The sequence below is a fragment of the Diadema antillarum genome, unplaced genomic scaffold, assembly GCF_040938485.1.
Source record: "Diadema antillarum isolate AM-2024a unplaced genomic scaffold, OU_Dant_1.0 seq00001862_RagTag, whole genome shotgun sequence".
Classification (NCBI taxonomy): Eukaryota; Metazoa; Echinodermata; class Echinoidea; order Diadematoida; family Diadematidae; genus Diadema; species Diadema antillarum.
In genome coordinates this window covers 98,410-116,582 of record NW_027272532.1, presented here as the reverse complement: position 1 = coordinate 116,582, position 18,173 = coordinate 98,410, and the positions used below count along the sequence as shown (strand labels likewise).

General features: G+C 39.2%; 1 protein-coding gene across 1 annotated transcript in view; it reads left to right on the top strand.

The window, feature by feature from the left end:
• Positions 1-1,324: 1,324 nt before the first annotated feature.
• LOC139712822 (probable Na(+)/H(+) antiporter nhx-9) overlaps positions 1,325-18,173 on the top strand; it is a 66,467-nt gene continuing 49,618 nt past the window's right edge. Inside the window, exon 1 of the mRNA XM_071624613.1 lies at positions 1,325-1,768. Within this exon, the coding sequence (XP_071480714.1) occupies positions 1,495-1,768 (274 nt within the window). The 5' untranslated portion in view covers positions 1,325-1,494. The remainder of the gene's footprint in view (positions 1,769-18,173) is intronic.

Below are 18,173 nucleotides of genomic sequence, written 5' to 3'. Positions count from 1 at the left end.
CAACAAAAACTATTAAAGACGAAAAATGTTAATAGTTTTTAGGGCGGCAACCACACAAACTTCGATCGTAACTCGTAATTCAATGTAGGGATCACAATACTTTACTCAATTCTACTCACTTTTTGCCCAGACCACTTTCTGTCGTTTTTGTTCTCACTCTCGGTCAAGTTATTCTGTTCTGTTTTGCCAAGTTTTTTTTTCTCTCTCTCTCTCTAAGTTTTTATGCTCACCGTCTACCTTCTGATACGGTTGTCGCGTCCCGTAACAAGGTAGAGTTGTGTCTGCAGTGGACCTCGCCCTCTTGACGGTGAGCTTTATCTGTGTAGTGTGTGGAAGAAAGGGCTTCACTCCTACCGTCGTACGTACCGCCCCACGACTTCCACTTTAAAGTTCGTCAGACATCCCTACCCCCCCCCCCCCCCCTCTCAAAAAAAAAAAAAATGAAAAGAAAATACGAACGAATGAATCAATAAACACCGCTTTTGTCGAGAGGTACTGTATTTTACGTGCCTATCCGGGACAGGTTTGCATGGTTCAATGATACTGCGGATAAATAGACCAGTGTAAAAGAATGCGAAAGTTCCGGGTACTATTACTTCGTTCCAAACTTCCTCAATCAGGTGTAAAAGTAGGCGGCGATACACTGCGAACAGGATTCACTCACCCTGTCTGGCCCTGGGCCTTACCACCGAATCTCCCATACAGCTGTGTTTTTGTACGCACGCATTGCTGCTATGCAGAAACTATATAACGAGACTGTACGGTCCCAAATTTCCTTCCACACAAGTCTATGTAAAATGCTACTCTTATAGCGAGATCGGCTATAACGAAATAACTGCTATAACGAGATAAATTTTGTGACTTCCAAACAAAGAAAAACATAGTAAATCAAACCTGCTATAGCGAGGTAAAGCAAAATGCCTTCGGTAAAGCTTTATTTCGCCTGTGCTATCATCTTCCGAGATTGTAAAGCTTGATGCGCCAAAAACTGTCTTGTACACACATAATCATTTTCTTCAGTGCACTCCAGCTAGCACTGCATGTTGTACGTGTGAAGTGTGTGTGTGCACGCACACTGATACATGCAGAAAGTGTGGTGGGACGGCCATATGTATACATGACATCATCATGACGTTTAGCAGGTGTGAAGCAATCTGATGCTGTGATTGGCCTTCTACTTAGGGAATTCCCCGTCTTCACACACACACACACGCAGTCATAATGTACATGCAGAATGTGTCACATACACACACAGCATTGTTTAGGAAGTCGCCCGGACCCGTCCCGTGCAATCCGTAATTAATAGACTTGTCACTCAGCATCCGTACACCATCGTCTGAACCACAAACCCAAATTACTGTACCTACAGTGGATGGACACATTCTGACCCTCCCAATTTGAAGCACTTTTTGAGACTTCGGGAGCTGGTAGAGTTATAGAGAGAAACTCGCAAGAGAATCTTTGCGGCTCCTTCATGTCATCATACGCCTAAAAATGGCTGCGTTTGCATGCTCAAGGCGTAACGTGGGAGATAGTTCCCTGTATCAGCTGCTTTCACTAACTCTGCTTGTCGTCGCTGCTCTCGTACCCGCTGCGTCGGGCGTTGGCCCAGGCGGAGACGTGCTGGAGGAAGGATGCGAGGAATTGCAATACGAGGACACCACAAATCACACCAAATATTACGAAGTCCTGACGGTACACTTCAATGAAGTTGCCATTCCTCTAGTCATCGCTATATGGATCCTTATCGCAGCGATTGCAAAAGTTCGTAAGTAGAACTTATTCGATTTTGAAGAAGATTTCCTGGATTCATCCCACTATACATCTTCGACTTCGAGTACACATGTACAGCTTTAGAGTCTAATACAATTACCAAATATGCTCTAGTATCCGGGTATTGTCTATCTTGTCTAAGAGATTATTCTATTATACAATTTATCTATGAATGTTTTTACTAATGATCTGTGAGCTGTACATATAGATATGTATACAAAATTTGTATTACACTTTTTCTTTTACTGTTGCATTGCTTACAAATACAAGTGTTCTTTATTTGCTCTTTCTTTTCTTTCTTTTGAGCATGCGGGGTGGTTGATTGTATTCTAACATTAACAAACGCCTTTTTTAAAGTTATTCAGAATTTGGATTGAAAGAGTTCCTTTGGTACTCTGGCCAGTTTTAATGTCACTAAAGAAAATAAGTACCTGCAAATGTGCAGGTCCACAAGTTTTCTGTAGGGTCTGTAAGTTTATGTCCTGAGGAATATTTTTTTCCAGCATTGTAGTAAGGCTATGTTGGTCCAATATATTACAGGCAAATAGGCAAATAGACGTACCGACAGCTGACCAAGGATACTCATTATAATATTTCCTTTTTTTGTGAAAGGAAAACAATGATAAAAGGAAAAGAAATTTATAGAGTAGTGTTTGGTGTAAATATTCTAAAGAGAATGGAAAACGCCACTAAACACAAAACAACAAAATTACAGACCAATTCAGAAAAAAAAAATCATGATGAATAGTTCTGTGTCAAAATTATGTGTTGTAGTTTAAATCAGGTTATAGATGTATACATTTATTGCTACTGAAAAAAATAGCCCTTATGTGGGATGTGAAAAAAAAAATGTATCATGCCTACCTTGAAAGTAATTTGAAACATGTTGAACACAAATAGGTGATGGTACCAGATGAAACCCTTTCCCTGATTGATGTTGGTTAGAGCAGTCACTTGTGACACATGTATTGAAAAAGAGGCCTCAGAATCAGATACTTATCATTCAACAACTGAAAGGGAAATTCTATCCTTGACATCATGTTTCTCCATTAGGGTGGGATTTCACGGAGCACGCGAACGATTTGCGAAGGACGCGAATGACAAAATCCGACATTCGGAAAAGTTTTTCTCCGAATGTGTTCCGACAATGAAGCCGAAAACTATTGTTGCGCATTTTGTGCGAAGTTTCCACGACGTTTATGCGAATGTCGTGTGTATCATTGCTAAAGTACAGCATGTTACGTACACGAAGAACACGCGACGGAAATGCGAACAACGAAACATTTCCAATAATCATGGGAGAAAATGTACCCAAGGAGAGGTGGCAGCTGTCTTGAGTTGAATTTTTTTTTCTTTCCTCTATTTCTCCTTTCTTTTTCTCTCATTTCTCTATCGTGTGCTTGCCTACATTCTTTTTGCTAATACCTATCTCCACTATAGTAACGAGAATTTGATTTTTTTTTTCAGTTCCTCCGACACATAATCTCTATAGTTCAAATGAAATTTTACATACTTAAGATTAATTTTAAGTGTATTCTGCGATTTTTTTTTGTATATCAAACATTTCTTTCTCTTTGCTAGTCTTTAATTTCTTTTGTTACTATATTTGTTTATAAAGCTTTGATGTTTAGATGTATTCTACAATTTTTATCTGTTAGAAAACATATAAGTCATACATCCCCAAACGTGCGCTAAACGTTCGCGAGAATGTCTCAAAAGGTACGCAAACAGTTTGCGATTACGTCGTAAAATGATCGGAAAAACTTCGCAGATTTCGCGTAACATACGCGAGACATTCTCCAAAGTTTCGGAGTCTGTTTGGGGTTTCACGAACATTTTGCGAACATCGCGCGTGTCTTTCGAAGGTCTTGCACATATGACGAGGCTTTAAAGACACTTTCGAGAACAATTCACGAGCAAATCACGACCAAGTGTGCAGAAAAGGTTCGCAAAAAATTTCAAACTTTTTTGAAATTCTCGCCGAAGAAAAAATGACATTCGCGAACAACTGACAACGCTTCCGAACCCTCACGTTCGTTTGGCGAACTTTTGCAGACTAAAATAGGAATGCTGGATTTTGCCATTCGCGTCCTTCGCAAATCGTTCGCGTGCTCCGTGAAATCCCACCCTTAGACAGCAGAAAAATCAGAGGAGTAAATTAGTGAAAAACTTTTTTTTTTTTGTGGGGGGGGGGGGAATGCTGTAGACACACACTAAAAAAAGTAATGAGTTGTAATAAAAGTTTAGAGTCAAGTGAAGTGGCTCTGTGACTGAGGTGTTTGAGCAGTTATCTGTTTATTTTGTACACACACTAATTTTAGTTTTTCTGAAGTATTTTGGCACAGACAGAACATTTTCATTGAGGAGGACATACAAAAACATAATTACTGTTACAACTCTTTGTGTCAGTATACCAAGAACAGGTCAAGAGATTTTTTTTTTTCTTGAGAGAAAAATGAATTGTTTTTTTTTTGTTTTTTTTTTGTACAAAAAAAAAAGGAAGTGCTGCTCCACACCTACAGTGTACATGTCATATAGAGTTGCCAGTTTGTTTTACATTTCATAGCTTTCTGTGTTTGTGTTTGTCTTGATTTTTTTTTTTCAAAATTTTCACTGATCTACTTCTCGGATTTTCCTGTTTTCATACAAGGCAACATCAGGATGGAATTCCCCTTTAACCCAAAACTGGTTTTAAAAAAAAAAAGTCAGCCTTTTTTTTTCTCCTACTGACACAGACTGAATCTTTCAGACTAACCAAAAAGATACTTAGCACTGTTTTTTTTATTCTTTTATGCCTCCGTCACAAAGTGCCGACGGAAGCATTTTGTCGTTTTTTTTTTAACTTCCTGAGTTCCTCTTCTTTGTTTATCTTGTTCTGAAATGCACCATGACTGCACTAGAAACTCGAGTTACTTCAACAGTCTGAAAATAGGCTAAAAATGCGTAGCTTTTAGTATCTATGGAAAATGAAACAAGTGATAAAACAGCAGAGTCATTTAGAATGAAATCCTCAGGTTATTAGTGTGGCACTAAATAGGCCATAAATCTGACACTTTTGAATGTTCACACTTGTGAATAGGAGCTTTACAGACTGTAGCTCTCCGGCCTTTTTTCTTTTATTTGTATTTTTTGTGATGAAGAACTTCCTCTTAAAATTAACTCAAAGATTATAATGGTTATGTAACAAGTGCTTATTGGGAATTAATGGTGGTTAAAGCAACAAGTGCTTGTGATGGCTAATTTATGCTTGATGACAGATACCGTGGTAGTGTCAAGAAATTATGAGGAGAACACGAATTGAAGGGGATGAGAGGGTACTAATTGTACCATACTTCACAGAAATAATTTTAATGAGTAGTTTGGATGACTTTGAACCTTTCCCCCTCATAGTTCTGAGCCTGACAAGGTCAGAGAACATTTACATCAATGTTTTACTTTCTAATTAAGTTTGTTTTGATTGACAGAAAAAGTTTGTGTTTGTTTGTTTGTTTGTTTGTTTTTGGGGTGATGTACATGTGTGTTTGCGTGAGTGTTTCAGGTCAGAGATCAAACGTCATTTAGATGACATTTGCATGATATTCACATGCACAGGGCTCATCATTAGTGGTGGCCTGGTGGCCCAGTGGTGTGGGGCCATCAGGAATAGATGCCGGGCCACCATTTCACCACAACAAAAAAAGTTAGTGTCAAGCCTTGATATTGGTTACAGCCGGTGACAGTAGAAATTATCAGGGTGACACACATTGGTTTAAGCCCTCTCATTTCCTCTAAAGGCTCCAATGGCAACAGTTGTATTATTACAATTGTATGAGATATGGGGGATTTTATTGTTGTTGTTGATGTTGTTGTTGTTGTTGTTATTGTTGTCAAAAAATGATCTTGAACAGCTCAGTCATCCTTAACTGTTGGCAACTCGGTGGTCATGGACAAACACATTCTAGCCTGTACAACAACAAGGACAGCAACAATCAGTAGGACACCTCATCTTCCATTGGCAATATTTATCACAAGTCACTCAGAAAACGTGAAGTGAAATCCTGACGAAATGACCGCAGGGTATGACAGTCAGTGGGATCTCAAGTGATTCAATTATTTTGTATTTATTTATTTATATATTTATGTAGTTTTTTAACCTGGAGCATTCAAATCATTTTTTTTTCTTTTTTAGTACCAGGTATGCTATTTGCTTATCTCTCAAGTTGCACCAAGGACGTATCTCATACCTCCATGGTTGCACATTGTATCCTCTTCAAATGTGATGCAGTCAAAATGCTTGAGTTTCAGGGCTGGTATCCTCATTTTCTGATTGCAGTACAACACCCCCATGTTCCTGCAGTTTCAAGCAATATTTTGCTCTTCGTGGTAATGTTTATGAAAAGAAAGATGGGGGTGGATTGTGATGATTACCTCAATGTGATCTTGCTTCATTACTAGAATAGAGAAACAATGACATGCAGTTTTAAATGTTATACAGTACATGTACACATACGCATATATTTTCTTTTTAAGCATAATGAGGGAGCACCTGTCTTACTTTTTACAGCAGACAGGGGGAATAATAATCATAACTGTGAACATATCTCAGTAACAAATAGAAGAAAATGTATACATTCTATAAGATAATGAATGAGAAATTTAGTGAAATGGTCTTATGTTTCCTGTAGAGCATTGTCCTAACTGTGACATCATATATTATTAAGTCTTGTATCCAGGAATAGTGATGTATCAAAATTATAAAAATTCATTACTTTTGAACAGATTCTCCAGTTTTCTCCCACTCCACTGGTGTGTTCTACTAATATTTGTGCATTCACTCAAGCCACATTGGTGATATTCTATTTGGGTTTCATGCCTTTTGTAAGTTCAAATGAGAACAAGCTTATCTGGAGCCTCATACCGGTGTCTGGTTTATTTTGCCCTTCATCATGCGATTTTGTCGGGTTTGCGCTTTTGACGGAGTGCAGCTCGTCACATCATCGACAGGAAATCTGATCGAGTTACAGGGATGGGTTGTGTGATTAGAAAGGAAATTGCTCTGTTGTTTCCTCAACGGTGCAATGTTGGTTGCAGGGGATGATGTACAATGACCAAGCACTGCTGATGAACAATATGTCTGGTTGTGCAGAATATTGGCAAAACATAATGAAGTCTCTCCTTTTTTCTCTCTCTCTTCTTTTTTTTTCACTCCCTTTTTTTTTTCCCTCCCTTTTTTTTTCTCCTCTTTTTTTCTCCAGTAGGCTATTTAATTGTTGTAATTCTTCAGTTCCCCATACCTGTAGTACACTCCATGTCCCAGTATTAAAGTGATGGATTAGATTTGCTGTGTGCACCTGTGCATTAGCAGTCAGTCTTTAAACTGACCACATAATATTATACAGGATATCCCAAGGCACTCACATGAATCAATGACACATTTGTCTTGTAACCATCATAGGATTACTCCTTTAAACATACTCTTGAAATTGACAGGGTAAAGAGAGACTCTCACTGAACTGTACAGCCAAGAGTTTAGACAGACATGCTTGAATACATACCCACACACAAGCAACACTGATACCATTCTGACCTTGAGTAGATCATGGCAAGTGTGACATACTCTTGTATATAGCTCCTTTTTTTTAATCTTCAAGTACAAGATTAGAGCCTTTTATGGTATTGATGGATGAGCGATAACATTGAAGAGATCATTGGTGCCGCAAGCAAGAAAGTCTATTTCCTGGGATTTTGTCCACATCAGCGATTGATTTGGTTATGCTTGGGTCTACATACAACAGTATTAAGGGCTTTTTACACTTGTGTTTCTTAACCCCGGACTTTCTCTGACCCAGGACTATCGTTAGTCCCGTACCAATTTTTTCAGCTTTTTACACTGGCCAGTTAGTCCCGTACTATCTCTTGTCCGGGGCTAAGGAGAAAACTGACCTTTTTACACTCGTATTTCCTAGCCCCGGACTTTCTAAACCACATGAATATTCATGATTACGCTGTGCACTGTACACGTACACGCACGCACCGGCAGCACTTGATTACCTCGTTTCTGATTGGTCAGTGGGGGTCGGACTTCGTCTCCGTCGCTTAGCCCCGGATTATTTTTTCGTTCTGTTTACACTCACTTGCTTGGCACCGCAATTGCGGTGCTAACCCTGCTATTTTGCAGGGCCAGATAGTACCGGACTATCAGTGGGGCTAGCCCACTTTGGCAAAAATGAGTGTAAACAGAAAGTGGGCTAAGGATAGTCCCGTACCAACGGCGGGGCTAAGGCCCCCCCCCCCCCCCCCCCCTTAGCCCCACCGTTGGTACGGGACTAAGCAAAAATTTACAAGTGTAAAAAGCCCTTTACAATGTAATTAGTAGTCTCTTTTAACACGTTGAGGATGGGCTGATTTTGCTACAACACACATTTCCCATAGACACCTATTGACCTGCCCGAGTATACTCTGGACTCATCTTCAACGGGTTAAACATGTAGATCTATACACAATCTCAGCCGTCAGAGTAAATTTTCTCTTCATCAGGTATGTATTGTCAGTGGAGGAAACTGAATTAGTCAGCTGCAGCTGATATGCCGCAGCTGATATGCTGCAGTGAATATAGGTTTAGTAATGACCTGATGATTTGAGAGGATTTGTTTGAGATTGGTAATTGATGTTTTATTTGATGAAGTAGATGTGTATCTAATTCATTGATTGTTTGATATCACAGCACATGGTTGGCATAGTCATGTTCACAAGATTTTTTTTTTCTTTGTCAAGAAAGAGGGAGAGAGATTTGCTGCAGTTCATTTCCAAGCATTAAAATGCTTTGCCAAGTTATTCTAAGAAGGCAGACAATAAAAGTGTGACAACAGTCTGTAACAGGAATGTCAGTGGAAGGTAAAGGGAAATACAGTGTAAGCAGAAAGACAGAGCAAATAGAGTTTATTCTTAACTTCTTGTATTGTAGTGCTATGTTTGCACAGTGTTCTGACAAACATAAATCTCAGACCATGCATGCAGTACTTACTTATACTGTGGATTGTGATTCCTGGTCAGATAGCTACATTACACATAATATTATAGAATGGGTGGGGGAGGGGGTATGTAGGAAGTTCATATGTTGTATGTTCACTTATGTAGAACATTTCATATGATCATAAAAAGGGTACACACACGCCCTGAAAAATATAAGTAATATATTTTATTTAAATTCTGCATTTGTATATATTTTATAAATTTCATTTGCATGACACGAAAAGTATACCTATAAAGTGAACTTTGCTTAATTGGAAGGTAGAAATGTAGTTTTTATAGTCAGCCATTTATTAAAATGTGCCTCCAAAAGCAAATTCATGTTTTTCACTTACAAGTATGAAATGCACAGATTTGACTCTGCTGGGTTGCTGTGGACCTGGGTAACAGTAAACATTTGTGAGCTATCTAGTGTACTTTGTATACAGTACGTTGCTCAGGGGGGAATGTACATATGTTGAGTGGCTCAGAACGAAAATCCCGGATGAATTTATGCATCGCTGCCGATCGAAGTATGAGGTGGCTGTGGAGGCACCAGCGTTCACCACAGGGCACAGTTGGGAGCGGGATGGGGTGGTAGCAACAGTTTAAAGGCACTATCACTATCTCTCTTTTTGCCACCATCCCCTACCTTTAATTATTATGATTTTCCCCAACTCTCGACATTTCATATTTATTGTTAAGATTGCATGTGGCGCAATGATTGCTGTAATTGCCCTCTCTTTTGCTTGTGAGATGAATTTTGGCTGCCTTCCTTAACTGCGTACTGTATGGTTTAGCAAGTCTGATTTTTCGCGAATTGGGACTTCCCAACAATTCTGTGTATGGTTAAATTTGCAATTGTGAAGTAGAGTACTCAACTGAGAAGTGTATGTGTGCACATCACATTCATGTTGGGGTCAGAGTTGATATTTTGCATTGTTTTTGTAATTTGAGAACAGCTCGCAACTCACGAAATTCGCAATTTAAGTAAACACTTTGCAAAATATTCTGCCTATACAGTAGTTTATTTTCTATCAGTGCAATACATACTCTAGCTCATGGCAGCATTTATGAATGGAGTGCTTTGATAAAGCTGATGGTAGAGTTTTGCAATAATGCTGGTAGTATTATTCAATAGTAGTATTAAATAATTCAGTGCTCAGACACCAGACAAGACAAGATATTGTATGCAGAGCATTGTTGTTTGGTTTTATTGTCAATATTGTTTCCATGGAGATTTCAATGTGCCCAAAGATTAAGGAGTACAGCGATGGAAGTAGAGATGTACCAACTTGAGTATTTGCAGTCCAACAAGTGATGTGATTCTTTTCAACAATTAATGTGCTGTGTCAAAATACCAGGTAAAAATGAAGTTGATTAAATTCTGGTGTCTTGTTTCCAGACAGCAGTTTTGAGTCCCTTTTATCTCATTGATGTGAATGCACCCACCCACTCATAGGAGCTCATTTCAATGTAACAACCATAGCTGATTGGTGTAAAAGATACAGTGTAGTGTTATCAAAATGGTAGCAGAAACAAAAATCAATGAAGATTTGTTTATAAAAGCTGATACAAGAAGAAATATAAACCTCAGCTATCTGAGAATAGAATAGACCTACAATGTATTAATAGATTAACAGATTTACAGACTCTCTCTCTCACACACACACACACAAGTGCACATGCATGCACATGAACACGTACACACACACATATTCTATAAGATACGAGATGTACCAACATGGATGTGGTTTGTGAAATAAAGTATGTAATGAGTGTTTTTTTAATAATGTTAATTGAGTTTGTTTTTGTGTTTGTTTGTTTTTTATTTGTTTGCATTTCATTACAACTAGCTTTACCACATCTTAACAAACCTTCCTTTGATTTTAACTGAAAGAGACATCAGTTTTGTATTAAAGGTTTGTTTCTAAATGTGATAGACTAGTCCAAGTCCATTATTCTCTTCTCATGTCATCCACCACCACAGTCAACTGGAATTGGAGAAACAAGGCAGGATTAAACCAAAAAAAAAAGAAAAAAGGCATGTTTAGCGTCTCCACCTGCTTCGTTTTTTGATGCTGCCTGCCTTTCTCTTTTTTTTCCCCCTTTGTATCGTTTATTGCGAAAAAAAAACCCTAATGAAAAACTGAAAAAAATATGATCTTTTTCCGAAAGTCTTTTTTTTTTGTCGATATGCAGACATATTGCAGCAAATTGTATTTGGGACTGTGTGAGGTAAATTATCCTGTGAGTTAAAAAAAAAGAAAGAAAAGAAATGAGTTTGCCCAATTTTTTGCATCACGATGCAGATAAAGCTAGAGGTTTTCTTTGTGCAAACACATGAGAAAGAGGAAGTCCTGCTATAGTGTTACAGAGGGTTAAATCTATTATGAAACAGGATGTTTTCACCATGTAAACTTTGGAACAGAGCACCACCAATATCCTTTGTGGAGTGGTAAAATACCGCAGGTAGAAAAAAAAATACGAAGAAACAGGAAAAGTTTGCTGCTGGAGCACCAGTTTCAAGACCACTGTATTTTGGTGAAACCCGCCCATACTCAAAATTTGACAGTTGAAATAAGATAGAAATAAAAGATTAAAAATATGAGAGATACATATAAAACAATAGCCAAGAAATGAAGGACTATTGTATGACATGAAAGTCGTCTGTCTGAAACAAACTAAGAATGCAGGGGAAGAGTCTTAACTTTTTCACACTTAAACTACTCAAACTAGCCTGGATGTGTGTGAGTGTGTGCATGTTTGAATTGTGGATTTGTTATTAAAGTGCATGTTTTTGTTTTTCATATAGCCTGCCAAGAATATTGACCCAATTCTGCAATTTAATCTTTGAACAGTAGTAATATGACCCTTACTCTTTCCTCCATTGAGAAGAGAGTTGATATTGGGACAAACCCATGGATGCAAAAGGGTCATTGTCACATTCAGTGATGTTGCCAGGTTTAATAGCAGAGGATCTAGAAGATCTCTTCCTCTTCATCCCTAACTCAATGGGTACAATGTATAAAAAAGATTTTATAAGATCTCTGGTGACTGTCTCGGTAATGCAGGGTACAATGTGAACATGGGGATTGTAGCTCACAAGAAACACACATATGCATGAATGAGACTCTAAAATTACCCTATGTGATATCAAATGCAGTGGGTTTTAAAGTCAGACGATCGTCACCCCTAATGGTACGTTGTTTCGTAGACTCCCGAATGACCGAAGTTTGTGCATGCAATTGCGCAATGCCAAACTCAGTGCTATATAAACGTGCGGGACAATGCTGCCACTGAGACACGTGTGTGTGTGTGTGTGTGTGTGTGTGTGTGTGTATGTACGCATCATACACAAACATTGTGACCGCGAGCTGTGGTGATTGGAGGAGAGAGGCCAGAAGACGCGTGGCTCTTTTGGCCTCTCTTCATGCGCATATGCACTGAGAGTGTGCGTCCATTCCGAAGCTCACGTGGCTCGGACAGCCATTTTGGGTCAGGTGATTTTGAGTCTCAGTGGTGTTCGCTGACCCATTGAGCCAGCACTAGCACTATTCTCATTCGGTGTCACAACATTTGATACCGGTACAGAATGGGGGGAGGCAGCGTGTTGCGTTCGTCTCCGTGCCGCACAAACCACTCGCCACGATTGTACGGCTTTAAAAAAACTTTCCTGAGCACTGCACTGTATGCTGACTGCTGTGCTGGCCACTATGCTTGCTGCTATACAGTAACAGTCAAGAAATTGTTCAGAAGTGGTGTGATATTAATAATGTTTATAGTATTTTGTGTAAAATATTGTCAAAAGTAACTTAATGATTTAATTTTTTCACACACAGACATTGCTATGAAGTGGGAAAAAGGCTTTCAACAGTATTATTGTTACTTTAAGTACTTTCAGTGTTTAATGCACGGACACTACCAAGAAGAGGTACATGTGTACATAACGTCACTATCAGTCACTATCTCGTTTTTAATACGTGCCCCAGTCTGCATTGTAAGAGAAGCCATTAGAGTGCCAGAGTTCTGAACAGGTTTTTTTTTTTTTTTTTTTTTTTTTTTTGCTATTAACAAAGTGCAAGAACCACCAGCACAGGAGTGACCCAGGTCCACTTCCTGTGTACATTGAGAAATCCTGTGGACCTCCTGTGTTATCGCTTTATTTGTGGAACTCCAATAGGAGCGTGTTCCTGTAGGCCTTTCAGTGAAACATGAATATTAAAGTGCTTCCTGATTCCTCTTGGGGATTGTGCCTCTGCAAATTAGAGACTGTAGTCCATGTGTGACCATTATATGTACAGAGCATATCAAAAAAGAGTAATCCAACTTTGGAGAGCTGCAACTTCCTAATTGTCAGCTATGGAGAGCACAGTGTTGGTTGTAAAGGAAAGGGGAACTCTTTCTCTTTTCATTGGTATCTAATTATTGTCCCCGCCGAACGAGTTCGAGCAGGGGACTATGAAACGGGCTCCGTTCGTGTGTGTGTCCGTGTGTCCGTGCGTCCGTGCGTCCGTGTGTGCGTCCGTGTGTGATCAAAATCTTCAATTTGCTACTTCTCTGTCATTTATGAGCCAATTTCGATTCTGTTTGCTTTATATGATAGCACTACATGGGAGCTTTGAAACTTCTACACAGAATTTCAGTTGTGACCTTTGACCTTGACCTTTGACCTATATTTTACATTCTGCTACAAAATGCTAATCCTTCGCCATTTCTAACCCGATTTTGATTCCGTTTGCTTTATGTGATGGCACTAGGTGAGGGCTTTAAAACTTGTACACAGAATTGTGACCTTTGACTTCTTTGACCTTTGACCTTGATTTTTGACCTATATTGTACATTTTGCTACAAAATGCTACTCCTTCGCCATTTCTAACCCGATTTCGATTCTGTTTGCTTTATGTGATGGCACTAGGTTAGGGCTTCAAAACATCTACACAGAATTTTGACCTTTGACTTCTTTGACCTTTGACCTTGATTTTTGACCTATATTGTACGTTGGCTACAAAATACTACTTCTTTGCCATTTCTAACCCGATTTCGATTCTGTTTGCTTTATGTGATGGCACTAGGTAAGGGCTTCAAAACTTCTACACAGAATTTTGACCTTTGACTTCTTTGACCTTTGACCTTGATTTTTGACCTATATTGTACATTTTGCTACAAAATGCTACTTCCGGCGGGGACATATATTACGCACCGCGTAAGTTCTACTTTTCCTTGTTTTCAATTTGATTTTTCAATTCAATTCAATAATTTATTGTCTGATTTTTTACAAATGTCATGTTTGAGTATCACATGAAGTAACAATGAATGGCTACACGAACCAGCCTGTATGAATGCAGGTTTGTGTTTGGGGTTTGTGTCGAGGGTTTCTTCTAACATTTTATGATCCATAACCTCTAATATGGCCACTTGCTGATAAGTTGGTCACTTCCGCTAAGGCCAACCCATACAGTCCATTTTCTCTGTTCATATTTAACACATAGCTCACAGCGACAAACCATGGCTTGAATATGAAGACAGAAAATGGATAATGGGATAGCCTTTGTGGGAGTGATCAAGTTATCAACAATGTGGCCATGTTGAAGGTTATGGACTTAAAGGGATGGTACAGTATTGGTGGAGATGAGAATTGGGCTTTCAACTTTTTACGAGATACCGAGAAAACACTTATGATATAGTACAGAGCATACCATTTTAAGAGGAATTCAAAGTTTATTTGACGAAAATCGGGTTTGGAATGACTGAAACATCCAAAAACGAAGTAAAACAAAACGATCGTAATAAAGTGTGGGTCCCACACTTTATTAGAATTGCTCTTTTTTGGATATCTCAGCCATTTCAAAACCAATTTTTGTCAAATAAACATTGAATTCCTCATAGAATTACATGTTCTTTCATATTTCATAAGAAGTTTCTCATTATGTCACCAAAAAAATGTTAGAAACCTGAAATTAGGTCTCTACCAAAACTGTGTGATCCCTTTAAAACGTTAGAATAAACCCTAAACACAAACCTGCAGTCATGCAGGCTGGCCTGTTAAATGAACACTTTCATTGACAGATCTCATCCATTCAGTGAGCCATTCATTGTTCCTTCATGTGACACTCAAACTTGGGAAAAAGTGCAATTTGTTATTGTTGTCATTAAAGTTCATGTGCTCAGTCATTTATGACATTTGTCAACATAATTAGGTATCAATGAAAAGAGGAAAAGTTCTCTTTTCCTCACAACCAACAGTGTGCTCTCCATAGCTGACAATTATGAAATAGTAGCCCTCCAAAGATGGATTACCTTTTTTATATGCTATGTAGAGCTATCTACACTGCTGGCAAAGAATTGCAACAATATAGCAAACTTACAGCATTTTGAAGGTAAAGATGCTTTGGACTTGAACGAAACACTGCCATGAAATTTCATCATGTTAAAGTCAGACGATCGTCATCCCTAATGGTACGTAAACTCCGAACGACCGAAGTTTGTGCATGCAATTGCGCAATGCCAGACTCGGTGCTATATTCATAAACGTGTGGGACAATGCTGCCACTGAGACACGTGTGTGTGTGTGCCTGTGTGTGTACGCATCATACACAAACATTGTGACCGCGAGCTGTGGTGATTGGAGGAGAGAGGCCAGAAGACGCATGGCACTTTTGGCCTCTCTTCATGCGCATGCGCACTGAGAGTGTGCGTCCATTCGGAAGCTCTCGTGGCTCGCTCGGACCACCATTTTGGGTCAGGAGATTTGTAGCACAGGACTCTTGTAGTCTAGAGTGTTGTTCGCTGAGCCATTGAGCCAGCGCTATTCTCATTCGGTGTCTCTACATTTGATACAGAATGGGGGAGGCAGCGTGTTGCGTCCGTCTCCGTGCCGCACAAACCACTCGCCACGATTGTATGCCTTTTAAAAAAAAAAAAAAGAGAGAGGTTGCGTACCACAGTGTGATTTGTTAAACTGTTATCTGAAGTTTGTATGACATTTTGCAATAAGATTATCCTCTGCAGAGATATCAGAATACATTCAAGTGACTTTCCACTACTACAGCTGTGAAATGTGCAGCTACACCAGGATATTTGTAAGGCTGCATACAGTAGGCTCTTGAACCAATCACACACCCCTGAATGCAAAAACATGAAATGTTTCTGAATACTGGTGACTTTGCATTGTAGTTTGAATGGGGAGTACAAACAATGCTAAGTAAAATTGTTACAGAGGAAAATGTCACATGTAAAAATTTCAGGGGAAATGATTTCAGACTCAGGAGGGGTAGAGGGGTAGATATGTCAAGTAGAAATGTCTGGGGAAGAGGTGAAATATCACAAGTAAAAATGTCAGGGCAAAATGTCAACAGTAAAAGTGTTGGGATGTTTAATGTGAGGGGAAGAAAATGCAAAACAGTTCAGACAAAATTGCAGGGAAGGTCAGTAATGGGCCAATAACAACAGTGGTTAGCTTGTGGTATCTATTCACATCACTGTTGTTGATGCAGGATTATTTTTTTCTTTCTTTTGTTCATTTCCAGGGATTTGTGATCATAAGGAAATGGGGAAATACTTTATCACACAACTCCTTGAAGAGAACCCAGGATGCTTGGTTAAGAAGTACAGGGCAACCTCAGAACAAGTTCTGTTATACCACATACCATTTTTTTCCCCAAGGATGGAATATTAAAAAAAGAAAAGTACGTGTCGACACTAACTTGCACAAAACACTTCTTTGTAATGTTCAGAATTGCATGTCCTTCCACACTTAAAAAAAGAATATATTGAAAAGCTGTAGAATTTTACTCAATATGAGCAAAAGGAAATGTGTACTTTTGTGTGCATTCAATGAATGCAGATGATTTATCCTTAGTTTTCTGATTTTTTTTTCTTCTTCTGCCTTTGTTGAGTGTACGCAGATATCTGGGTTTCTTCCCGCTTCAGCGATGATATTTGTAATTCTGCCGTTAGTTATCTGTGTGATACTTGTATTTTGTTTGACTCACTATCTTTTTATATTCATGGAAGTCATGTACAATACAACAAGTTCGTATTCCATGTATTTGCGTGATGTATAAATCCTTCTAATACTGCAGGACACCTTTGAAAAACAGTTAAGTACAATTGAATAGGCCACCTGTGTAGGGTGATATAAACACACATATACAAACAAATATTCAATGAATTTGAAAATCAAGATATTGGCACTACTGTGGTTCTGGTGATCCAGAATGATTAAAAGACTCATGAAGTGTCCTTCTGTTGTTCCAATTTATTTAGGGGAAAATGAGCTGCTGTGGTGGAGGTTTTGTGATCGATGAGCACTTTCTAGTTTGGTACAGATGATGATTTGGAATATATAATCCTCTCCATCTCTACCCATACCCCTCCTCCCCTCCCCCCCCCCCCCCCAACAAAAGAGAGAATATATAGGGATGCCAGTTTTCAGGCAGGAGCCTGAATTCACGCCCTGGAAGCATCAGAAGGCGTGTCTTCATCAGCCCGAAGTTCAAACTAGCGGGACATTTTGCGGTCTTAGTAAATAGCCCGATACAGCGAATGTGCATCTTCATCAGCTCGAACAGCCTGCTTCGGGAAATTAGTCCGAAAATTAACGCATGCGCACTTTGCAATACTACTCTGCCTAGCTCGCGGTTCGAAAGTGGATTTCCCCGCTCAAAATCTCCTATATCACCGTGTGTACGATACTACAACCAGGGAGGTGAGCGGTACAGCAAATTCTCTCCAAAGGGATATTAATAACGCTACTCTTTTGTCCAGTGAGGCATCTTATATGAAGTTAACAAATTGCAATGTTTAAACAAATCAAAAATACACACAATCTGCAAGAATCTTCAGCTAAGGAAGAAGTTTACAAAAAACAGCTAGCATGCACGGCACTGAGTTTTATTAGGGAGGTGAGAGAAATCACCTCCCTGGTTTTAATGATGTCAACAACAGTAGGCCTATATGTGATCCTGGATGAATACACCGTGCGTGGAGGTAATGTACTACACACAATTACTAGCTTGTACATGCGTTTTCCATTGCCAGCTGTCTAACCAGAAGCGTGGAGGGATCGAGAAAATTTCGGGCTGATGGAGACTCACCCAAAATAGCGCGCTATTTCACGAATTAGCGCTCTAGTTGACGAACTAGACCAAGATTTTTGGGGAAATTTTCCAGATCAAATAGCGCGCTATCTGCGTCTTCACTACACAGATAGCGTGCTATTTTGACATCGGACTAGTTTGGTAACCGCAAGATAGTGCGCTATTTTGAAACTTCGGGCTGATGAAGACATGCCTAGAGTTCAGGCCCTTTTATGTACAAAGTAGCTTCATGTTGATGGATTAATTTCCGGCCGTCTCTTTCATTTTAACTGGCATCCCTGAATATATAATGTTTGCATACTGTAAAAGTGG